Source organism: Leptonotus elevatus, chromosome 3, assembly GCF_054856555.1.
Source record: "Leptonotus elevatus isolate MCC_2025b chromosome 3, RoL_Lele_1.0, whole genome shotgun sequence".
NCBI classification, from domain to species: Eukaryota; Metazoa; Chordata; class Actinopteri; order Syngnathiformes; family Syngnathidae; genus Leptonotus; species Leptonotus elevatus.
Genome location: NC_141241.1, coordinates 17,120,773 through 17,147,819, shown reverse-complemented (window position 1 = coordinate 17,147,819; position 27,047 = coordinate 17,120,773). Strand labels below are relative to the sequence as shown.

The 27,047-nt window shown below is 38.5% G+C and overlaps 1 protein-coding gene across 2 annotated transcripts in view; it reads left to right on the top strand.

The window, feature by feature from the left end:
• Positions 1-1,137: 1,137 nt before the first annotated feature.
• The window catches only part of nfat5b (nuclear factor of activated T cells 5b), a 40,381-nt gene continuing 14,471 nt past the window's right edge, over positions 1,138-27,047 (top strand). For both annotated transcript variants that reach the window (XM_086071922.1, XM_086071921.1), the window contains exons 1-4: positions 1,138-1,414; positions 18,349-18,471; positions 24,550-25,177; positions 26,552-26,738. In XM_086071922.1, the coding sequence (XP_085928048.1) occupies positions 1,342-1,414; positions 18,349-18,471; positions 24,550-25,177; positions 26,552-26,738 (1,011 nt within the window). In that variant the 5' untranslated portion in view covers positions 1,138-1,341. The remainder of the gene's footprint in view (positions 1,415-18,348; positions 18,472-24,549; positions 25,178-26,551; positions 26,739-27,047) is intronic.

Here is a 27,047-nt window from a genome sequence, read left to right as displayed (position 1 = left end):
ACCTAAATGGGATTAAATTCATTCTATGCATTTGACCCGTCCCCCGAGGGAGCGGTGAGCAGCAGCAGGGGCCACGCTCGGGAATCATTTGGTGATGAATCAAACTCTTCAATTCCAATTGATAATGCTGAGTGTCAAGCAGGGAGGCAGAGGAGGCAGGGATTAAACCCACAACCTCCCAGTCTCAAGGTAGACACTCTACCACTAGGCCACTGAGCTGGTCACACCTAGTGATCTATCTAGACACACATTTTCATTTTTATCACCATTTATATAAATATATTGCAATCATAATAACTAATACATACATTTAGAATACAATACATTGGTACAAGAAATATATTTCCAAGTGATCTATCGACTTACTTTCTATTGTAACCAATTTTATTGGTTGTTTGGCTAACCACAAAAATTGGTATGCTCGTAACCACCCGGAATGGTCAATGTCTGACCAATCTATTGGTTAATCAAGCCAATATGAGCTTAACCTACTAGATTGGTAGTTTTTTTTTTTAACCAATCCATTTTTAGAGTACATTTAAGCACAAGCAATATTAGTATTTTAGATGTATTTTACAAATATGTTGGGATTATGCTAAAATAAAGGAAACTGAAACATGAATGAATATGAAAGAGTTTTATCTACTTCAATTCGTTTATTAAACACTTTGCCTTGCAGTCTTTTAAGCGTTCGCTACACAACTACCCAAAATTCTAACACAAGTGTGGTGTAAATATAAGGAAGAAAGCTATAATAAATCAGATTGCAACAATAATGTAAACAAATCTATGGTTTTATCACTTACACTTTTCATGTTTCATGAAACAATATATAAACATGTGGACTGCACAACGAATGCTGGGAAACAAACCGCGTCGGGTTGCGCAAGTGTTTGTTTTTTCACACACTTAAAACAAACACGCACACGTACAAACATGGTGACAGTACCACTCCGTCACCTGGAGCCAGTTGCGCAAGTGTACCTAATGAAGTGTCTGTTGGTGGTGTGACGTATTGCGTCACCTGCGTGGGCGTGGCTCCCGTTGCCAATGGCACGGGATCCTTGCGGTTTGAGAGGGCGGACCAAGGGGCGGAGAGCGACGGTGTGTGTGTAATCCGGAGTCCCGACTCCCTGAGTGAGAGGGCAGACAGACACAAAAACACTGGACACGTTTGGCAAGCTGGAAAGACGTGGGCGCGGCGGCGTGAACACAAGTTGGGACACTTTGTTTTGCAACCCACTCTCCTCTCTTTTTCCTCACACCACCGGTCAGTGGAGAGCGTGCCGTGACGTCACTTTGCCCGACAGTGCCTGGCTTCCGCCCTCTTGAGGGATTGCGATGCCCTCTGACTTCGTTGCGCTTTTCAGCGGGGAGCTCGACCTCAGTTTGCCCGGATCCCTTTGCTCCAAAGGTAACAACTCTCGTCACGCTTTTACTGTTGAGTGCTTGGGCTTGACACCTGTAGTGGAAAGCCCACCTCGCACCGGTCAAACCAGTTTAGGGTTATTTGACTGAAAAGCAATGCAGTTTGGACACGGGTTGACCCATAAACATAAGCGTGTGTGTGAACGGCATGGGGGCCTAAACAAGCCCCCAGGTAGGTTAACAATTCGCAGCGCTTGTGTTAATTTCTACGATAGTAGATCGGCTTTAACTAGTGATGTATTTTCCCACTAGTGTAGTGCCTTTGGTAAACTAGTAGGGCATATAACTGTGCACTAGTTGACAACTTGTGGCACTAGTTCTTTAAGTGAAATGCTGCTAGTGATATGCTAAATGTGAACAACTAGTTTGGACGAACTCGAATGCAAGGAGCAAGCAGTTGTCAACTTGTGCACAGTTTTGTCTCACTCGTAGTGATGAGTAGTTGTCCTAGATGACAGCTGTTTACTACTAATACGTACTATAATGATGAAATAGTACTAGTTAATATTTTGCACATAAAACCACACATACTCAACGTCACAGATATTACTGTGTGTAATGAGAGGAAGGTGACTCCAAATGGACAATGATTATACCAGCTTTTCACATCAAACTTTTGTTTAACTCTTTGACTGCCAGACGTTTTCAGAAAAGGGATGCCGCCAGTGCCAGCCGATTTAAGCATTTTGACTGATTTTCAAGGTCCACAGAAAATGTTCTGTTTGGACTATGGAAACACACGTACTACCAAATGAAAGATTGGACTTTCATCTTTCATCAGAAAAAAAGAGTTTGTTTCTACCTTATTCCGTTCTTTAGTAATCAACAATAGAAAATGGTTAGTTTCATCCGATTTCGCTTGTTTTGAACTCAAATACGGAGAAATCAAGCTTTTAGTGAAACGATATTATTTCATGCATTCTAGTGAATTTGACACTTCTTTTTGTCCATGAATGATGCCACAAACACCTAAATAGTGCTTTACTTCTATAAAACACTACCACCAAGAATGAAAAAGTGTTTTTTGATAGCAAAATACGTTTATTTACATTCAACAGTGTAACAATTTGACAACAATTTGGCAAACTATTTACAAATGTGTGCAACTGTGGTGCTATTTACAAATATGTGGATGTTTCAACGACAGTTTTTCTTTGTGTAACACTCTCCTGCGTGCAAAGAGACGCAACAGCATTTGCATGATCCATTTTATCCACTCCATTCATGGTGGCATCGTAGTCCAGAAACAGTGTCTTCTCCGTGATCAGACTGTACCCGCTCCTCCGATGAATATGCATTGGACTCGGGGTACTCTTCATTGTCCGATCGAATGTCCGCTTGTGCAGCTCCGCGTTTTCCGGCGTTAGCAGCGCTAGCCGGTGAGGCTTTATGACGAGAGAATAACGGCCACGTATAGCTTCCAACTCCGGCGAGGTTGACCATCATCATCATCATCAATGTGGATTGGTCGATGCTTTTCGACTACTCTCCATCGTCCGATCGAATGTCCGCTTGTGCAGAAGTACCCGGCCGGCTATTGTGCGCGTTTTCCGGCCTTAGCAGCGCTAGCCGCGCTAGCCGCGCTTTGCCGGTGAGGCTTACTACGTGTTCATAACAGTCACGTTGGCGTAGAGCTTCATCTTCATCATCATCATCAATCTGCATTGGTCGATGCCAACTCTCCATCGCCCGATCGAATGTCCGATTGTGTAGAAGTACCCGGCCGGCTATTGTGCGCGTTTTCCGGCCTTAGCAGCGCTAGCCGCGCTAGCCGCGCTAGCCGCGCTTAGCCGTGAGGCTTACTACGTGTTCATAACAGTCACGCCAAAGCTTCCAACTTTGGCGTAGAGCTCGTTGTCATCATCATCGTTGACATCAATGCGCTTTTTAGTATTGATTGATGCTTTCCGTCTTTGAAAAAAATGCTCAAGCTGAGCTGCTTGTAACCGGTTGCTTGGTCAAGCCATTGTGGCTTGGATCAGCCATTGTCTCCTCAACACTCTAGCTCCGCCTCACGTCTTCTACTGACGCCCACGGTGGGCGGCCCATCCAACCTTGTGCAAAGAGAGTCATCGCTGCCCTCTAGGGGCCAAAACGAGTCTTTGACTAATCAGATCAGCCTGATTCTTTCAGCACAGCTGCCCAAGGCTTTCCTGCACCCGTTTTTGAAAAAAAAAAAAAAAAACATAGGGGACGTCTTTTAACGTCCTCGGCGCCCTTCCCTAGGTTTATGCTAAACGTTTTATAACGTTTATGGCAGTCAAAGAGTTAATAATGCAAAATATATTTTTTATGTGGTTATTCGATAGGGTAATTGGTAGGACAATCAATTCTAAGCCTATTTGATAGCTGCACTTACTAGTAAGATGTTTTCCTACTACCAGGGTTGTAATAGTCTTGTATTTTTTAATTATGACTTATTTTTTTCATTTTGACTTTTTCCCCCAAAATCTTTTAGTGACTTTTTAATGGAAAAATGCGTCATTTGAGTTTTGTTAGTTAGTTAGTTAGTGTTAGTTTTTTTAAATATATATATTTTTTTATAAATGGAGCATTTGTCAAGTTCAAAAAAAAAAGAAAAGAAAAGGTGAAAAAGTTTATCGCAATAAAGTTAAGTACAATTCCCAAATGACGGTTTACCATTCCTTCCTTGCGGCTATACACTAATATGGAAATAAATGCATTTAAAAACAAAACGGAAGCTCATTTATGAAATGAGTTGACAAAGACAAAAAGGAATGACATTTCTGCTACAATTTTACTTATATTTAGTTAGTTTTAGAAACGTAAAATGTACTTTCAGTTAGTTCTACATTTTTTTTTCAACACTCTTGTTTTATTTCATTTATGAAAATGTCTCTTCAATTTTACTTTGAGTTATTTTGTTCCCATATAAATAACCTTGCCCAATACCAGTGCTATTTTTAGCCTACTTGTACATTATTAAAACACTACTACTAACACTACTATGCGCAAATAGTAGTGCATGCCTAGTCACCTCCTCTGCTCTACTAGTGGTGCCAAAATACCCAGCAGTAGTTTTGCCTGCATGAAACGAAGAGCATGGATGGTTTTAAAATGTTTTATGAAAAGCCGCTTGAACACTTGCCAAAAGGGCAATTAGTTTGAAGCCTTTTTGGATGCCACACCTATTTGATTGAGTTGTTTTTTTACCCAGATGACTACCAAGATAGTATTCTGCAGCAGGGCTCCATGCTGTCCCTAAATGGTGGCATTTTGCTCCTAAAATTGAGACCGTGCATATAAAATTTTCACCACAATTTGATGATTATTTGAAAAAATATGTTCTTGAATATTTTTTGTTGCTGAAAAAAGCTTGCATTTTTCAGGAATAGAATGAAAATGATTGGAGTGAATATTTGAAAGTTGACTTGAAATTTTCTACGTGTGCCCCTAAAATGTCATGTCAGGGGCCACTGTGCTCCTAATAATAATAAAAAATATATAGCTTGGAGCCCTAACTGCAACATTTTGTCAACCTAATGGACATCTAAAACACCTTCCACAGTAAATGTTTAAGCATCCCAGCTTTCCATGAGTTCTGTGAAGTTCTCGATTGCGAGAGCAACTATCTCTTAAATAGTTTTCTTATATTGACACCCAAGCAAAGGCTGGTCAATCATTAAAGGGCTGGCTGCGCAGTGCGTGTGTAAACCCTGGCTTAAATTGCTGTCTTAATATTGACTCTGCTGTGTTAAGTAAACTGGCAGGCATGTGCTTCGAAATACTTGATTTCCTAGAAAAGTTGTTGATATCTGATGTTGAAAAAAAACAAACAAATTGTGGTAAATCACCAGATTTGGCCTCACATTTTACAATGACTGCATTTCTGCCATCAATCTGATAACGAGCCATCTGAATTTGGTTTGCTTAAGAAACATTAGCGCCGTGTATGACACTGTGGTGTGCGTCGTCGACAAACATGACTTTCTGTAACGTGCGCTCGTCTAAACAGACTGGCACGTGAAAACGATATGAGCCTAAACTGACTTTCACTCCAGTACAGGCTGAGATCGTTACATGCTTTGTATTTTCTCAATGTGAATCAGAATGTTCGCCTTGAAGTCGTACCGGCAATGTTTGATGCCAAAGAAAGTGTGGTGGGGGATTGTTCACCATCTTGACCTTCTTTTGAATCTCATTGATGTAATCATTGACTTTAAACAAACTCTAGTAAAAAGACAAATCTTGTTCGGGTCAAAATATCACCTGCTCTGGTATTTACTGCACACTTTGTGGCTTTGTTTCAGCCGCATGTTTCAATATACGAGTGGATTAACCTGTTATGGACACGCTTGGACAATATGTACGATACAATGGACACTTTAAAGGTCGAACACAGTCCCTTTGCTAATGCTAATCGACCTCTGATACTGAAACCGAAAATATCGCGATGCTACGCTGGAAGAGGAGGGATTTCCGCTTCGGTTGGTGGTGCTAACTTGATTGTAGCGTTGCTAGCTTGCTTCACACTTCGGCAATTAAACAAACTCACCAGATAATCCAACCTCCGCGTTACTTCCTCCAAGCAATCTCCTTTTTGTCTCGGTACACGTAGCTTACGGTGTCGTACAGCTCCGGGTGCCTGAAAACCGCGACGATCAAGCTATCGTCCATTGCTATGCTACACGTTCCGCACACAACCACTTCCTGTGTTCTGTCTGCTGTGTGGCGTGTTTGGTGACACCGATTGGCTTTTGGCACCGATGGCGGCAAAAGTTCAATTCCGCCAACGCCGACGAAATGGGCAAAGTAGCGAAACGCTCGCCGGAAACCTGCCAAACGCGGCGCGCAATCGCGCCTGACCCGTGCGAAGTCCATTGACTACAATGCAATCGCGCCGCTGGAAACGCCTCCCCCGCTATTGCCGTGAATGTAGCAATGTAGCATTAGGCCGAAAAATCCACATATTTTTGCTGAAATATTTAATCGTCCAGTTTAGGGCTGGGCAATAAGTCAAATTAATTCGATACATCGGCATTTTAAAAACCGAATTGTTGAAAATTTGCTAAATCGTGAATTTGGATTATTAAAAGCTGTTGTTCTTATGTTCTGTTACATTCAAATGTTTTTCTAAATTGTAATTTTGTGGCAAAATGCTGGATGGGTGGTTAACAAGACATGTTTACGTACAATAGCTAGCAACTACTTAATTGTGGCATTTAAGAAAAAAACTATGAATGTTAAGTTTATGTTAAAACTAATTTAGAACCAGTATACATTATTGTTGTCTGAACATTTTGCACAGGAAATATTTTTGAATAAATGAAACCTTTAAATAAACGTTTGTTGGGTTTATTAGATTAAAATCGATTAAAATTTTAATCGTCCTGAATTTCTGTAAAAATCTAGATTTTATTTTCTGGCCATATCGCCCAGCCCTAGTCCAGCTGATTAATTGCCCTAGTTTTAATGATTGTGAGACTGAGAAGCCAAAAGTCAGATCACGATTAAATTGCACAGTGCTAGTTTGACATTCAGTATATTACAGCAGAGGGTGGTATGAGGCTAAAATGGCCGCCTCCATGGACAAAAATGGATGGCAGTCAATGTTAAACATTTCTTGACAATAATATTATATGTGACCTCACTAGTCTAAACATGATATTCTGATTAATATTACATTTGTGGCATATGAGTCATGCAGCAAAATTCAGCCGTTTTTATCCATTTTAGGGGGCGGCCATTTTGCCACTTGCTGTTGAGTGACAATGACATCACAGTTGCCACAAAAGGTGAGCTGTGATTGGTCATTGGCTGAGCCCTGAGCAACTGTGATGTCATTGTCACTCAACAGCAAGTGGCAAAATGGCCGCCTTCTGATATTGATAAAAAACTGCTTAACTCATATTCCACTAACGCAGTATTAACCAGAATACCGCATGTAGACTAGTGGGGCTGCATAGAACATATTATTGTGAAACATTTTTGGGGGTTGACTTTAAATAATGTCTTTACATTCTTAACAGCCACACAAATGTTAAAAATTAACCACGTTCAAGCAATAAAACATCCGTGATTTAGTGATGAATGAGGAAGGCCTTCATAAAAGACCTCATGCATAATTTTTTTTTAACAACCATTAAATGTGTAAAAAGAAAGGGCAAATGATTTTAATTTTATTTTTCCAGGGATGTTTTTCCAGGGAAGTTTGACTGGTTTTCAAATTATACAACATTTTAAATGTCGAGGTTCCACTGTCAAAGTGTATCCAATTTTATAAAACAGTTTTATGACAACTAAATTAGGCCATCACCAGACTCCAATTTGAGCTGGTGGTCAGGAATTGTGCCTTAGGTGTTGTCCATTTTCTTCAGCTCCACCAGCTGCACGATGTTTGTGATGTGAATGAAACCGACTTGTTTCGGCACATAATCACGTTATTTTCCTTTGAACTTCATTTGTTTTGATGGAAAGTGTTGCTTTGAATGTGTTGCATCTATGTCAACTCCTCCTCCTCCTCCAAGGTTCAACTTATGTAGAGTAGTGTTGTATGTCATTTGTAACCAGCCTTGAGTAAGCTGACATGGACATTTTCAATATGCATAACTTAAGTTTATGTCCCATTATGGATGAATGTTCCTATCATGTGACATTGGATTTGTCAATCGGCTGTGAAAAACCCAGAGCAGGTGTGAGATCTAGCATCGAAGCCTCACGTTTCCCTCCGCAGCAAGATGCATCTGACGTCATCTAATATTAAGTGAGGGTAACGTTGGCCGTCAAGGCTCTTCCCATTGGCTGCAGTTAAGGGGTCTTCGCTGCAGTCTAATATTCCCATCCTGAAATAACTAAGCAGGAAAGGTGGAGGTTCAACCTGTGCTTTTTTTTTTAAAAACAAAACACAGAATGAATACAAACAAACACTATAATAATAATAATAATTTTGGATCAACACTTTCCCAATAATAAATATGTAACTTTTTAAAAATGTTTTCCCTCTTAGCGATTCTGTGAAAAACATAAATTAGAAATATAATTACTAGTGAAAATTATAACTTTTACTGTGATACAAGTATGAAAAAGTAACGGCCTCCAATTTAGTACTGTCAATGAAGTGGAAAAATAATAGGGGTGGGAATCTTTGAATGTCTTACGATTCGATTCCGATTTTTGGGTCTGCGATTCGATTCAGAATAATTTTTTTATTAAGAACGATTTTTGATTCAAAATGATTTGATTGACAATGATTTTTGCTTCAATCTATAAATGTGGAAGGAATTGTAATGATCTACTCCAGTCTGACTCGCTAATGCTATTTAGCGCGCTACTCGCGTCACTTTTATCACTCAAAAGAACGGTTCCACGCTGAAAAAGAAACTCAAACTTTTATTTGAATAACTTGGTCGTGACTTTTTCCTTCTACTCTCTAATGTGGCTACAACTTAACAGTGTATTAGACCGCGTGGAACCACACTGCCCCTAAGTGGCCACACCGGGGACAACATGAACAGCGCTCCAAATAAAGGCACACACAGACAAAGGTAAGATAGTATAAAATAATTTAAATAAAATCGATTTTTGGGACATTTAAAATCGATTCTGAATCGTACTAAATGAGAATCGCAATTCTTATGAGAATCGATTTTTGGGCATACCCCTAAAAAAATAATATTAATGTAAAAGAAAAATTGTGCAAATAAAGTGAGCTTGGCTTAATTCTGCTCTATTTTTGGCACATGTTAGGGATAGGCAATTCAAATGGATTAATTGTAATTTTTAGGCCATATTGATTTGATACAGGTTAATTTTGGATGGGAGTGTTGAACATATTAATCCCAAAGAGAATGCTTGTTATTGTCATTAAAATGTATTAGGATTGTGTTTATTTTTTCAACATTTTAAATAGTGTCATTGTTATTTGTTTTTATTTTTCAGAAAGAGGAAAACATTTATTAAAATCGGAAATCAGATTTGTTTTGGGGGGGGTGGTGATTAGAGATTTTATTTTACGGCCATGTCACTCTGCCTTCACACAGACTTGTACTTGAAACACGGGAAAGATAGATAATTATCTGATGTGATGCTGAGCCAGGGGACAGTTAATCGTTTATTTTCACCTCGACCTCATTAGTACGCCTATTTGATATTAACTTTGGTAGAAATTAAACCAATTGCTTTGCAGTGATAGATACTTGCTATTTTTCAATACCCTTTTTTCCATCTTCCCTTTTTTTTTCTCTGTCAACTCAGCAGGCAGCCAGACGAGATGTGATCTAACAGCCTTGTGGGCATAGCAGTAAAAGTCGTAGCAGTTGAAAGTAGAGTACTTGTAAGGCGATAACCAACAATATAATCCTGTTTCTGTTTTCAAAAACAAGGGGGAGGGGGGGTGTATGAGGGCACTGTCCCACTGTTTTAAAAACTCAGACAAGGTGTCAGAAAAGTACTAGGACTGGTGTTTTTCTTACCTTCATTGAAATTAATAATGTTGATGATGATAAAAATTTGTATTTGTAATTTATTTATTATTTTTAGATTAAAATGAGTTTAGCGTTTAGAATAGTTAAGCGTTGTTGTTTTGGCATGGTTGCGTCCAACAATAATCCTTTTTGTTGTCATTGAAGAATTTCATTCTGCAATGCTACAATACGTCACTCATACTGAGATGTATTGGCACCCAAATATTCCTCTACGACAATTTGACCCGTTCTGACTCATATCTGAAAATTCTTTTTTTAATTCTGGTTCGCTCCTCTACTTGAGTCACCACCGATTCGCGCACAGCCCAATTGAACACTTTCTAGTTATCAACCAAAACAATATATTTCAAAATCCTCTACCAGTTATGGGGTACAAAATAGAGCCAACTTTGCGGTTGGACATGGAAAAGTGCAGCGCAGGACACATCTGGGATGGAATCACACATACCATGAATGCTATGAAAGCAAATTCCAATTGTCACCACAATAACAATAGGGCACCAACAATTTATATAATGCGTTTTCATTGCTATTTTGTACACTGCTGCGTTATAGGCAATTTGACATACAATGGAGGTATTGCAATGTTGGAAAATGATCATTAATAACAGCCATTTTATTAATAAAAGCAGAAGTTTGAACGGAACCTCCACAATGTTAGACATGTGTTAATTGGGTTATTATTATTTTTTAAATAAAGGATTTTGGAAATGCGCTGTGACAGTGGAATTTTAGCTCACAGGAATCACGCTGCGCTCATACGCCGGAGACTTGCTCATGGAGTGGGTTCGATTCCCGAGATGGCCGCCACCGGTTACACACTAAACCACATGATCTAGTTTAGTTTCATAGTAGCTAGTCTGGTAGTTGATATGGGACAATTAGATTACGATCCGGCCTAAAACGATATTGAGGTCTTACCAGACTGTTTTTCACCATTTTTGTTCATTGTTAACTAAATATTGTTTTATAACATATTATATTGTAGGGGTGTGAAATGCCTAGTACCTTTCGATTCGTATCACGATTCATAGGTCACGATTCGATTCAATACCGATTAATCCCGATACAAATCTATAAATTGATTATTGCGATTTTCTTTTTTTAAACTCAAATTTAGAAAATACTAATCCATAAAACTTGTACATGTACACTGTAAGATTAGTACGAAAATGTATTTATTTATCTGAAACTTTAGGCTAACTGAACCACTGTATATAACAATCTGTTGCTATCTGTTTCATTTTTGAACCGCATTGAAATAAAATATTATGTGTTCCATTAATATAACATTCTTCCATGCATAACGTGTGAACCCTAACCCTAAGTAAGTCGTTTTGTTGAATATTCCCATAAAAAATTGATGTTTAAAAATCTATTCGACCGCATATCGAATCACGATATATTGCCGAATACGTTTTTTTTAACACCCCTATTATATTGTCTCATGATAACTACATTTTACATTCATTCAGGTTGCTTGTGTTACCACCTGTAATAACTACACACTGCTCTTAATCGCATCATCATTTTATTATTGTGAGCAAGTAAAAATGACAGATGTCTAATTTTGTAATGTCACAAAAACAGGTTTGTAAACGTGTATTTTAATTTGAAATAAATGTTTACTCATTTATTTATGTACACACATCAGTTTGTCACAGCTGTTTCTTTAAAGTTAAGTGAGACAGCGAGATCATATTTATGTCCATCTCTTTAAAGTTCACCAGGCTTGTTGCCTGTTTGAGCGGCAAATCTGATCTCTCTGCTGTTGCCTCAAGGTTGTGATTGTTTTGAGATGGCGTCTCACTTACTATTTTATGTTTCTATAGACTGGAATTCTCACTCTTCTCTTGTGACTTCCAGAGTGCCTTAGGATTGAATATGATCATCCTACTGTGAGCTAAATGTTCACTTGTTAGTTACTACCCGTTTTTATGTTGTTTTAATTTCCACTTTTCTTTTGTTTTTATTGTGAACCGGAAAATCTGCCTCTCAAATCTGTTGTTGATGTTTTCAAGCATTAATTCTCTACGCCACAAGTTGTTTTTTTCCCCATTCAATTGCCTTGTCAAAACCAAAATCAATTTGGAACGATTTCAGTAAATCAAATTACGGAGTAAACTAAAAGCCGCTGGTCAGAATTTCTCAGCTGATGCCATGCGAGGAACGTGTCTGGTTTACTTTGACCTCCTGTTTCCAATCATTTACATGTATACAGTCGTGGCCAAAAGTTTTGAGAATGACACAAATATTAATTTTCACAAAATCCACTGCCTAATTTTTGATGATAGCAATTTGAATGTACTCCAAAATGTTATGCGCAGTGGTCAGATGAATTGAAATTATTTGCTAAGTCCATATTTGCCATTTATCGGATCATCAAGAACTTCAAGGAGAGAGGTTCAATTGCTGTGAAGAAGGCTTCAGGGCGCCAAAGAAAGTCCAGCAAACGCCAGGACCGTTTCCTAAAGTGGATTTCGGTTGCGGGATCGGGGCACCGCCAGTGTGGAGCTTGCTCAGGAATGCAAGCAGGCAGGTGTGAGTGCATCTGAGGCGAAGACTTTTGGTGGATGGCCCGGTGTCAAGAAGGACGGCAAAGAAGTCACTTTTCTTCCAGAAAAACATCAGGGACAGGCTGATATTCTGCAAAAGATCCCAGGGATTGGTCCCTTTCCGATTGTTTGGGGCATCTGGAAGAAAAGCTTGTTTGGAGAAGAAAAGGCGAGCGCTACCATCCGTCCTGTGTCATGCCAACAGTAAAGTATCCTGAGACCATTCATGTGTGGGGTTGCTCACAATTTTGCCTAAAACAGCCATGAATAAAGAATGGTACCAAAGCATCCATCAAGAGCAACTTCTCCCAAACATCCATAAACAGTTTTGTGACGAACAATTTATTTTCCAGCACCTTGCCATAAGAGAGCAACATCAACATTTTGGGTTCATGGCCAGGAAACTCCCCAAACCTTAATCCCATTGAGAATTTGTGGTCAAACCTCAAGAGGCCGGTGGACAAACAAAAACCAAACAAATTCTGACAAACTCCAAACATTGATTATGCAAGAATGGGCCGCCATCAGTCAGGATGTGGCCCAGAAGTTAATTGACAGCATACCAGGGGAAATTGCAGAGGTCTTTGAAAAAAAAAAAAAAAAGGGTAGACACTGCAAGTATTGACACTTTGCATAAATGTCATTTAATTGTCAATAAAAACCTTTGACACTTGTGAAATGTGTAATTATATTTCAGTAACATCTAACAAAAAGATCTAAAAACACTGAAGCAGCAAAGTTTGTGAAAACCAATAGTTTGTGTCATTCTCAAAACTTTTGGCCATGACTGTACACGCATCAGCAAGCTTATATTTGATTTGTCACGTATGACTATTTTGCCTAAAGCAATTATCAGTAAGTCATTTACATTTAAGACATGCTATTACTTGCTAGCTGGGCACATCTTTTGCATTACGTTTCACAATAATGTCTCCTCAATGTTGACTCAATGAGTTTGCATCGTGTCTTGATGATGTCACGATGTTGGTGTATGCGTATGCGTGCCTTTTGTTGCTAAAGTCTTTTCCTGTTTCTTCAGCATGTCTTTCCTGTGAATCAGATAGAAATGGCTGGGCTGACGCAAGATTCCGTTTTCCATTAGTTCTATTACACTGTGGCTGCTTGCTTGACATTTTCTGATAGGACTGATACCAGTAGTAGGGTTGTGTAGATATTCAGCCTGTTCTGGAGAGGTGTGTGTGTGTGTGTGTGAGGGTGGCATTTTTTGTTGAACCCACATGCGTGTGTATGTTGCTTTCTGTAAATAGTTTGAATTCCGCTTTCATGTTGCGCTTGATGTTGTTTCATAGAACTATGACATAGCTCCTAATTTTCTGAATCGCTTTTGGTATAAGGATGGACTGAGACGATTTTTAAGTTTTTTTTATTTATTTTTTTACTTCTTGCACGTTAGTTGAGATGCCCCTCGATTGTTCTTTGGCCCACTGCACTCCGAGCAATATGGCTGAAATCAACTGAACTGTCACGCGGTGTTCGGCAACTGGCTGATTTTGTTCCGATTCAAAGTTTGAATCGCTGGTGACCAAAGTTGATCCAGAATATGATAAGCTGTATAGAAAGTAGATGGATGGCTGGATGGACTACTACGCATACTGTACATATTACATACTACATACCGTGTTGTGCCTGCCTAACTCGTTTTTGTTGTTGTTGTAGTTTGACACTCCTTTGTGTTACATTTAGTCAACATAGTGTACCTGCCATAAAACCATACCACAAATTTAATGTATGGGGCTTTGCTTCCCTGTGTTGGATGGTATGTATTTCTTCAAAGGTGAAGCATTTTAAGGATGATGGCAATCAATTGTCACTGATCTCATTGACCTTTTGCCAAAGAATGTTTGACATATTGATTGTTGATGCCACAAAACTTTAAAAGTGTGAATTATTTTGTGGAGGTACCACTTCTGTATTTTTCGTATACAGCTGTTTTTGTTTGTTTTTGTTCTGTTGTCTTTTTTAAACTTTAGGTTTATGTTTCCAATAAAAAGAAAACAAACTACAGATAACAATAATTGAAGGACCAACTTAACACTCACAAAGACAAAAAAAAAAAGGAAACGTTTTTTTTGTGTGCTTTTTTTTATTTTTTTTACTCCTTGACTGGAGTGTCGTGGTGGACGTGAGTGGTTGAGGGATAATGGACCCAAATGCAGGGAAGTACGGTGGTGAGACAGGAATCGAGTGCAATACGTGGAACTTTAATGCAGCACAGAAAAGAAGGTAAGCAGACAACCATGACTGGACAGGATGTGACTGGACTGGTCGCCGTGATTGGACTGAATTTGCCTTGACTAGCTGTGGAGTGGCTATGACTTGGCAGGCGCTGTGGCTGTGGCTGTGGCTATGATGAAGGCTTGGCTGTGACGAGATGAGACACACAAACTTCTACCACACATAACATCGATAATGCACCCACACCGACTGAACAAACCCCACAAACTAAATACTTCTCTGCTAATTACTTGACAAGACGCACCTGGGGAAGACGCAAGTGTCTGAGGACACTGATTGGTTGACCACACGAGGGGAAAACACACACAGGCGGACGTGGTTACACATAACGAGACGAGGGGAAAGACAAGGAACGCTGAACACACAAACCATGATAGCTGATCAACATTCAAAAGTGAAATATTTCAATCAATGCACAGCCATTTTTGAAAGCCGCCAAACATTCCTTTAGTTATTATCCATAATACTTAACCTAACTAAGGTTGAGGGTGAGTTGAGTAGTGGCAGAGCCGCACCCTAGACTGGTCGCCAGCCAAGCGCAGCCAACCTGTATTATTATACTGCATGCATATTTTGAGGATCTGACTGACACAATCCCAAAAATATAGACGAAAAGAATCATCAAAAACCATATTGGCTGAAGCATACGAACTGAGATTCTGCTGTACTTCAATCTGCACCTTTTAGCAGCTCTCGGGTGTACTTTGTGGTGTTAAAAAAACAAAACAGCTTTTATGGTTGTTTTTTGGAACAATGCAATACTTGGCTGTATTTTACTGTATAACTGCTTGGGAAGATTGATTAGTGTTGAGGTACATTAAGGGTTCCTATGCTAATTTCTCCGAGATGCAACCTGATGATGAATGGTTAGACGACTGGATGAACCCACTAATAGACTTCATTAATTGTTTGTAGGAAATTAACGATCAACATTTAAAAGAGTTAAATTAAACCAGAATAAAGAATAGATTATGTCACTTGATTACAGGGAATCTTGGAAAATTACACAAATGAATCTTGAACAGTGTATCAAAGTTGTTATATTTTTAGTCATGCGGTTGTGTCCCTAAAAGATCATTTGAAGGGAGATTTTACAAATGTGTTTTTTTTTTTTTTTTTTTACTTTGTTCTGTTTCTTCAGATGAATGATTGCATTTAGTATCCTTACCGGATTGATTTCAACTTGTCCGGTGATATGTGTTGCTATGGAGCCCCTGGCAGCCATCATGTAGGCTTGGCTGTAAACATTTCAGGGTTGTTGCACAAGCTTTGCTGCAAACACCAGCCCCAATTTATTGACACAGTGATCTTCTAATCACTTTACAAATTAGGCAAGACACCAAAGGTAAATCTAAAAACAACAACAACAAATGGCTGTCTTTCTGCTTGACAGTATTCATGCTAACCTGTTGGGTATATTGCATACAAGCCAGGGGAGAGAGCGAGAGGTAGGTGCAGTGGAGGAGGGGTTTTAATCAGCCCCCCAAAAACGTGCCACACCCTTGGTGTCGGGCTAGTAAGAGCAAGCAGCAGGAATGTGAACGGAATGAATGGGAGTGTGTCCTGCCAGTCACATGGTGAGTGTGTTTTTTTTGATGCTTTAGTTTTTTTTTCATCCCGCACGTCTTACTCAGCATGACACAAGGTACGATGGTGAAATAATGACTAGCAATACTTGCCTGTATTATTCTGTGTTAATAATATTACTGGCACCAGAGTGCAATGCGAAGTATGCTTGATGAAGCAAAGTCAACGCACATACCTGATTTTACCTACATGAGCAACAATCTAAATCTGTTAAGTGAGTATAAACTTTGTGATGAAGAATGCAATAGTGGTATTCCGTGGTGGGAAGTGTACATACAGTAACATCACTACTATTAAGTTCAAGCATAAAGTGCTGTGGTTTGTTGTTGTTTATACAGTTGACGTAAAAAGGGTGAGTGTTTTTGTCACGTGCGAATGAAGAATTGCACTCTGTCTGCTTACAAGGAAACAAATGTTCAGCCAGAACTCTCTCAAAACATCCAGGACTTGTGGAAACACTTTAGACAGTCCAGCCAGTGATGCGAGACCAGTGAGTGGAGGGAAGTGTACATATTTTCTGCCTGTGCGGTTGGCAATGTGTTTACAGGAAGGGCTGCCCACTTGGAGCACATGTTTCTGCATGTGCAAGACTGCGAGTGAGCCCCGAGAAGAAGAGAGCTTTAAACAAAGATGCAGACTTGGGGGGAGAGTGTTTATGTATAGGAGGTGGCGGGTATGTGAGCTTGGGAAAAACATTCGATGCCTGAATATACTGTATGAAGTTCAGAGTTCTGGGAATCAGCATTCCCTGCTCATCTGCTCTGCGCTGTAAGAGACTAAAGGGCTTTTGCAATGATGTAGCACAGGCTGCTTTCAGTACGTCCCGGGTTTGGGTTTTGTACAGTATACACGGTGAGATCTAACAATGGAAGAGTTAAGTACCTGACATATACACCACACCGCAGGGCCCAGCTGCAAGTAATTAAAGCCAGCGGTTGGCAAAGAGAAGAGAGTCGGGCAACTTTAATGGCTGCGCATAATATTTGGATGATGAATCAGGCTACGAGTAAATGTGTTGACCCAAGGCATAGAGTGGACAGGGAAAAGTGTGGGCAGCCCTGTGTTGCATCAAGATCTGTTTTTGTTCATGCGCCTCAGTTGCTTTGACATTTTGATACGCGTTTGGTATCATTTCACTGGACTCAAGTGGACATCTTCACAGACATGATTATCTTAGCTCTCTGTAACTTATTGTTTCAGAAAGGTTTGCTTATGATAACTAGAATGGATAACACTTCGAGTTACTCAGCTCAGAACCGCACAATCCTAATTTGGAGCAGCACTACAATTCTGTTTCCCCCTCAGTGAGTTATCGAGGTTGGTCAGGACACATGCGATGATACCGTAATATTTGAAGCAAAATGAAAAATTGTCATTTTAAACAATGAAACTACTAGCCAAAAAAGATGTTTCCATTTTGACATGAATTAAATTAACACAATGTATCAGGATTTATTTGGATGCATTTTTAAATGTAAATGAAGAGCTACAATAAAGGAAATATATGTAGTTATCACCCACTTTTTGTGGGGAATCGGGACCAGGTCGGCCTGCAAATTGTGAGAATCTGCGTATAATCAACGACCATTATAAACACATTGGAAAAGTAAAAAAAAAAAAAAGTAAAAAATTCATAGAAATAAACCAATAAGTGTAAAAAAAAAAAACGGGGTAGGCTCCCTGCCTCACTTATCATTTCCTACATTCTTTTATTCTGAAAAACAACACCCGCTGCTTCCATTAGCGGACATAGCTTACTTAGCCTTAAATATGCAGTATAGAAGTATCATCTCTAAAACACTCTAATAACGGATTTTGTTGCACCAAGCAATGGCTAATACTAACAAGGCACTTGTGTGACGCTACTTAGGTCATTAATAAATTACAAAACTAAATTTATAACGTCCCTGAGTACAAGCTGTTTATTAATTCATGTTGTCTTCCACAGATGAAAACATTTTGCCCCGCGGGACAATTGAGAAATGATCAAATTGAACTAGCCTACTGTAGTTATTAAGTGTTTTGTGCTTGAATGTGCCCATAAGTTAATTCCCATGTTAAACATTTTGCATCCCCAGATTTAGTGTATGACCTTCTGCCCAGAGAGCTGCAGTTTTCTTCCAACATCCAGCAGAACCAATTAACCATGAGCCAAAAGAGCGGTGGAGAGGCCGGGCCCCCTTCAGCTGCTTTAGCTTCAGGTAGGATTGTTATTTTTCTTTTTTGAGCAAGTTGTACACAATTAACTAAAACAAAAGACGTGTAATTACTGTCTTGGTGGTATTACATCACCTCTTGCATTAAAAACAACACTTTTGCATTCCATTATGCTGAAGTTTTAAATTTGATGCTTTGATTCTTGGCTGTGTTCAAATTCATTCACTTTCAATCACATTCAGTGACTGTAAACAGATTTTTGCTATTCGCAGGCCGGCCTGGTCCCGAATAGCGTGGGTACACTGTATTCCCTAACCATTATTACTGTGTGTAAATTCCAAAAGGTAATTTTCATGACTTAATACCATTTGGGTAAAGCTAGTTTGCATTTGTTTGCCTATATGTGATGTTATGTCCGTTTTTGCTAGTGTTTTATTTAGGCTAGTGTGCTTGCTAATGATATGGAGTCTCATGTGAAGGTAGTTTGTTGGTTTTAAATGATTTAACTACTGAATACGTTTGTTTATGTAACATGAGTCAATGATTGGATGATGTTGGTGCTTTGTGGTCCTCTCCATTTTAAGTGCTTTGCTACCTTCTTGTGGCATCTGACTGTTACGTTTTTTCCAGGGCCGATACCTACCAAGTATTAGTAGTCAAGGGTAGTCAAGGAGGCCGAATATTTATAATTTTCAGTAAAAGGGCGTCAAAGGAAAAAAAAATCCAACTTTGCCACCTTGTGGCATCTGTACTATAGACTGATACGTTTTTTTCAGGGACCGATACATACCAATTATTAGTAGTCAAGGAGGCCGAATATTTGGATGGATATTCTGTCATTTGCAGTAAAAGGGACAATATTGGCATAAAAAACAAAACAAAAATTACCTTAAACAAGGAATTAGCTCCCTATAGTTTAATTTCTACAGTAAATAATGTTTTCCCCAAATTTCAAAAATAATTGAAATATTAAACTTTCATTCCATTGTTTTAATTTCAAACAAAACCAAAAGGTGCAGTAAGTTCCCAGGGTCAGCAGCATCACTGAACATTTTAATAACAAGTTCCCTTAAGTTGACATATTTTTAAATTGAGCTCTAATGTCACCCTTCAGTAATACATTTTGAACACATAAATTATAAACATTTAGCATTTTTTAAGTGGATTGTATTTTTGACAATACAAACAAAGTACTTTATATATTTATATTTATAATTACTTTATATATGTTTATGTAACCCTGCACCGCGCTCCCTCGCCAGTCATTTTCTTTTTTCTGTATCAGCTCGATGCATGATGGAATTTATTGCTTTTCAAGTGAACATTGGGTGTTCACTACTTTACAAGATGCATCATGGGGATACATTGAGGATACTACCGTATACACTGTAGGGGATAACTTACATTACTGCACATGGCAAACTTATTATATCGTGAATTCTGAACACAGCCTGAAATTTATTTTTTTTTATTGAAAATGTTGCATCCCTGCATGATGTTTGACAAATGCAAAACATCTATGACTCCAGAAAACAATAGTGGTCGTGTGGTTGGGAAAAACGGTGCTCCCCACTCCCCACATTCTTGTCTTTATTCTGGCATTCATGCATACGTGGGTTCCACAAAAACATGTCACATGTGGTCAGAAGTAATGATACAACAGGTTATGGTTTTGATTAAAGATTTTAAAAGTTTTCATAAACTTTATGGGCTTGTTTGGTGGTTACTTAGCAGCTATTTCTACTAATCCAAGGTTTACAGTGTTTAAAAAAAGAAGCTAATAATTAAAAATCTCATTTGAAAATGTGAGACTTGTGCTGCATAAATTGAAATAATCAACAATGTCATTATAATTTCACATTACTTTAGCAAAGTGTGTAGATATCCATTAGTCCATTCTACACTACTTCTACAGAGAACTACAGTAAAGGGCTTTTCATGCATGTTAACAACCTGCAGATAACATAAATCATCGTGTGTTCTTTTTTTACTGAAGTTTAAACACTTCACTGGATCTCCAAAATCACTCAAAACAGAAAGGTCACAATGCACATGAGTGAGCTGGGGGGTGCAGATACTTTGATAGTCTCATGTTTGAGGAAACAGATGACTCTCAACTTGCTACAACACAATAAGTCCCTTGAAAATATGACTTGGATTCTGGCTTTTTTAAGGCAGAGTTGCCAAGAAAGACTAATAAAAAGGAAAAGAGAACAATAGACACACATTCTTATATAGCTGAGTGATCCAGTGAAAACAGCAATTTGCCTTATTAAAACAACAATATTTCTCATTCAATCACTGTATTCAATGTTCAGTAAAATTGTGCTTTTCTTTCACAAACATGATTTCAGACTTTTGCGCAAGTCCTGTGAGACTGAATGTGACAAGCGGTAGAAAATGAATGGTTGTTGGTATTTTCTTAACATAATCTGCAAATTATCCCCCTTTTTGTTTAGACAGTACTGCAATAACACATTTTTTCAGTATACATTATGATGATTACGTTTCCAGTGCTATTCTCTCTTTCATGCAACAATTTTTGTTCAATGATTGAGAATAATGTTGATGTATTCTATTGTGCCCCTCCACCCCTTTTTTTCTATTAACAGTTTGCTCCACTTGCAAACTCATGAAACCCCAAACAGTTTATAATGCCAGCAGCAGCAGCAGCTTTACTTCTTTATAGTCTGCAAGTAGGGCTGGGTGATTATGGCAAAACTAATCAAAATCACAGTTACAAAGTAGTTTGACTGATAACAAATAATAAAAAAAAAGATCTATTCAACTACCAAAACTCAACTACTCAAAACTACCATAATGGTCTCGTGCTCATTCATCCCTGCATGTGGAACGCTTTATTCTTGAACACTGTATTCTTTTTGTCAAGCACAAAATGACCTTGTAAATATCATGTGAAATTCAAACTTCTTGCATTTTAATTTTGCTGCAGCCACATCTTTGCTGCATTGCATCTTTGCACATAATCAAACCGTATATAAGCATCTCGCTTATCACTTTATCATATTTTATTAAATCAAATTTTGCAGTAAGTCGTGGGACTTACTGGTGCTTCGGGTGTTGTATTGCATGTCATATCATGTGGAAATGTGTCTTGGTACGACCAAAAAAAATCCCTTGAATCCTTGAAATGTCAACTGTAAATATCATTTGATATATATATATATATATATATATATATATATATATATATATATATATATATATATATATATATATATATATATATATATATATATATTGAATAAGCAGAAACTAAATTAGTAAAAAAAAAAAAAACATACGGCAAAAGAATATACTAAAAATAGTAAAGAAAAATAAATACCGGCTGTTTATGTTTTGCACGCGTTGACCTCTTAGGGGCACTGTTGTGCCATGCATGGGAACAATACAATAAAAAAAGTTGCGCTTGAACTCTATTAATATAACGCGTTTTTCACATATTGGGAGAATGTCCTTTTGCGTATTGTTGTGTGTGAATATTCATTATTTGAATTAATATCACTCACGGAGGTTAATGCTAAACTCACGTTAGCATGTCAATGGTATTTATACTGACAATAGCATTAGCACTGGCAATATTTTTTTTAAACAAAGCATGTCTTGTATGTAATTTTTTTTTTTAATGTGTGTTTAGTTCTACAGTGAACTTCAACTAGGGTGTCATTAAACAGTTTAAAACATCCTCAGGAAGGGCAGAATCACATACTTTAATTTCAAGCGCACCTGATTTAAAGCCACAGCAGCTAAATTTAGCCATTAAAAAATGTATGAAAAATGTCTATTGGCCGTGGAATACTAAAAAGCTTTTAATTACCTGAAACATTGGTAAACGTTTTTTTTTTCCCCAAACAATGCCCAATGTGTAGCCTCCCAGAAGTTTTCTGGCTGTGTTCGAATCTTCACATTATTCCATTATAGAGCACTATATAGGGGCTGAACCATTTTGTAAGTCCAGAGAAAAATGTGGTGCATTCACAATTACCTAGTCACCCAATGTTTTTAAAATCGAGAGAAGCAAAAATCACAATTTAATTTTGATTAATTGCCCAGCCCTAACTGCAAGTTCACCCCACTCTTTCCCACTTCTTACACATTCTCATCAATTGTTTCTAAATTACAGTGTGCAGGCATGCTGGAGCGACTTTTTTTCTTTCTTTTTTTTACAAACAAAACATCTTGTGTTTGTTTCTTCAGAAACCTGACCATTTTTTATGCTGTACACTTTCAGCCCTTATTGCTCATTCGCTGTCTCATTTTTATTCCAGGAAGTTCCCTCTGAAGCAGGGAGGGTCTGCATATAAAATGGTCTGCAGTTCTCTGCTTCATAGGTCAGAAGCTTGTTTATTTTGTCTCTGTGGCTGCGTTCAGTCCCAACCAGGCAAAACAAATTTTTAAACCTAAATTCAAGCGCCGATGACTGGCATGCCACATTTTGCTTATGGAGAAATAAATCACTCGCTAGTGCTAATTTGATTGTTTTGGGGGGTTTTCAAACCATTCCCACTTTTAGATCATAAACTAGATAATAAATTATTTAAACCAGGGGAACATTACTATATATACTGTATACATATAAATATTTTTTATATATGCGTTAGCATTGAGTAATGCTAACGCTATAATTGTTTTTCTTTTTTATAGCCGCATCCCAAAATATCATCACCGTTGATTCTCACTACACTCAGTTGTTTTTACTTTTATGCCCTTATGTGATAGGGTCACCGGGGATGCGGTAGGAGTTGGAGGGGCTCGAGGAGTTATTGCATGCTATTGTTCTGAATAGGCTCAGTTGTAGTGGTGAGGTTAATTTCTTCTTTAAATTTTCATACAGTAATTTTAGGTATTGTCGTGTCTGGTAATGACTATAAAAATCATCATTTTTATTTATCATTTTTATCTTAAATAATATGAACCAAATCACTTTCATAACATTAACTTGTAAGTAGGGATGTACCAATACCACTTTTTTTCAAAATAAGAACTTTGATTTCGCCGATAACAGTAGTATTGTTACCTAATAATGCCATTATATCTTACAGTAGAGAAAATGTGCTTTATTTTATTGAAACACTTAATAGAGTAACAGTTTGTCATCACTGATGTTTTAAGACTTCATGTTTTTCCAACGCAAGGCATTTCAGTTAGGTAGTGTTTGAACACAATGGAGGCACTATCTTAGTAAATGCAGTAGGTCGACGAAGAAAACATATTCTGGTGGCTATAAAAGTAGGAATACATAGCCATGTCACCTCCGTCACTTTTTTCGTACGAGTACAGATGTACAGTTTCGGCACTGACGCTGGTATAGGTGCATCCCTACTTATAAGCAGAGAAATATGGTTTTTTGAGAGATGTAGGTAGTCATTAGCGGTGCATGCTAGTGGACTTCTGTAACTTTCGGATTGTCCATAGCACAGTTTTAATCGAACACTGTATGGCAGATCATACTTTTTTTTTTACAATTATTCACATCAAAGGATCCAATTAACAGAATTCATCACAGTACATACATAAGAGCCACTATAAAGGGGAGACCCTGTAATGGTTTAAACAAAAAAACAAAAGAAGATTGCAGATAAGCTACAGTGGTGCCTTGATTTGCGAGTTTAATTTGTCGTTGATCACGCTCATCTGAGATCATCTTTTCCCATTGAAATGAATGGAAATGGCATCAATCCGTTGCAGCACCGTCCCCCCCCCCCAACCCCACACCCCATAATATTGTAAATCCACTTAATATTTGTGTTTAATTTGTTGTTTAAAGTCTAAACTCTCTATTTTACGTTAAGTTTGATAGTAAACTTAAACTGGGAGTGGCATTAAAAAGCTTGAAGCCTCTTTTTTTTTAATGAATTCTTAACTATTGGCCAAACTGCTGCTTAATTTAAAGTGTACTGAGTTGAGTTTGTTGCCACCACACGGCGAATGTCTCAAATTTTTGCTCGCAATTCGGAGCAAAAAAAATCAGCCGAATGTCGGCTCGTACCTGGAGAAGCGTGAGTCACTCGTATATCAAGGCACCACAGTACAAAGTTGTGAAATGCAAATTGACAGCATTATATGAAATGATATTAACCTTCCAATTATTTGCACTGTAGATGGCATGTCCTCCTCTATGACCATGGATGGCCCCCGCAGTGCTTTTCCCACCTCTTCCAGCTCCGCCAAACATTGCAGCTCTTCAGCCAGTGACCCTATTTACAGTGGCAATGTCGACCCAGAGAACAAAAACAGAACTTGCAGAGCTGTACTAGAGACCCTTGGTGCCGAAGGTGGGAGTGCCAACAGCAATGGCGGTAGTCATTGCCTGCCCACCAACGAAGTTGGAGGAGGGTTAGGTGTGACATCCCAAGAGGATCAGCCACATCAGCAAATGATGCCCCCGAAACGACGCACCGAACTGAACATCTCCCCGCCTCCGCAAGACCTTCTTAGCGATAGTCACATGTCCTGTCAAGCAGAAACGTCATTGGACTCGGAGCACAGCAACAGCATCTGGATGGAGGACTCTTTGTCCAACTTCAGTATCATGAGCACAACCTCTTACAACGACAACACAGGGGTGCCACGAAAGTCACGCAAACGCACCCCACGACAAAGGCCGGGGCCCAAGTCTTTGCTTACCAGTGAAGCCAGCATGGATGTTTTTGATGCGGACAGCGCCAAAGGGCCACACTTTGTCATTTCCCAGCTCGGCACGGACAACAAGACTGGACAAAAAGGAAGGTTTGTACAACTGTCAATAAATATATGGTGTCTAATGACAACAGCCCCATGGCCAGGATTGTGAGGATTAGGCCACCAAAATCAGCCAAACATTCATTCAAGTTATTCAGTGCTCCACCCATTGCCTGAAACGCAGTCACAAACAGTAGCTACTGTTGCCAACTGTAAATTACAGCGGCTCTGTCAAAGGCCAAGGATAAGCAGCGCCGATTAAATAAACAGATACAATTCACTTGCTAGATCAAGGGCGTCAGCATTTCTTCGTGCGCCATGGCAACTGTGGAGCACTTTCGCCACTGATTGTTTTAGGTAGGTAGATTTTATTGATCCTGTAGGAAATTCTGGTGAGAAAACAAAGGGAATGTTGTTGGCTTTGGCCATTGTCCAGAGGGCGATCAGCTGATGTTTTGGGTAAATAAGTTTGGGTTTCACAGTTGCAAGAAAGAAAAAAAGTGGGTGCAATTACGGCAAAAAAAAAAAAACCATTGACATTTTTTATCAAGCTCAATTGGACATTGTAATGTAGTAAAATAACATTTTCATAGCGCTAGGTTTTATTTTTTATATATTTATTTATTTAGTATCTGGATACGTTCAGTACATAAGAAGTGCAGCCCACATGTTTGCATATCATTATTTCATGAAGCATGAAAAGTTTGTATTTGTTTGCATTGTTGTAATCTGATTTATGATGTTGTTATTTAGGTTTACACCACATCAGTTAGTTTGTATTTAGTGAAGGTGTCATAGTTTAGTAAGTTAAAAACTGTAATTGAAGTAGATGCAGTAAATTAACTGCCATTCATATTAATTCATGGTTCATTTGCCTTTATTTAAGCAAAGGCCTAGCTAACCTATAAGACACATTTATATGTAATACATTTAGGGATATTCATACCCCTTTTTTTTCTCAGTACTCAACTATTGGTTAGTCACCGGTCCCAATACCAGAAATACTTTTGATACTTAAAATTTCCCTCAAAGCAACAATGACAGATCATTTTAAAGACAGACCTATATACAGTATATTTCCCAATATAGTATTTTTTCTTAAAATTGTATGAATTTAGTAGCATTTTTTTTATTTTATTTTTTATTTTAAGAGGCAGACAATCCTGGAATCGGTACTCGCCCAACCCTAAATAAATCTGATGTTGTAATTCTGATTAATTTATTGCTTGTTTGATAAAAAAAAAAAGTCACAAGAACCTTGAAAAAATAATCACATTGTAAATCACTATACTTCGGGGGGGGGGGTCACAATTACCATACCATACCAATTCAAAATTGTTCCGCAGAAATGTGAAGAATAAAAAAGTCAAAATAAGCACTAAAAGGGAATACATGTATACTTTTTTCTGTTCTTTTTTGCAGTCCACAAGAAAATGCTCAGGTGCCTCATCAAAAAGGAGTTCTAGCCATGCAGTACCCATCTAAGAGTGAACAGAAGGAGCTGAAGATCCTTGTTCAGCCTGAGCCTCAGCACCGGGCTCGCTACCTGACTGAGGGCAGCAGAGGGTCTGTGAAGGACCGCACTCAGCAGGGCTTCCCTACCATCAAGGTAGCTTTTGATTTCATTTTGTTTATCTCTGGGCAGCCTTGTGAAGCAAATTCTTCACAGAGGCGTGAAGGGATGTAAAACATGATGTTAGCCACCCAAATTTAACTCCGCTTATATTCTATTTCAAATATCCGTTCCTTAAACGGTTATAACACTGATGCTGTTTGTTAGCCCTTCAATGGCGTTTTGCATGGTTTGTTAACATGAAGCTAAGCAGACTTTTCCAAGTCAAATCTATGTGGTTTTTGAAATACACAAAGTATAATTCTCTTGGTATTATGTTTAGCTTGACAGTAAACCTTAAGTGGG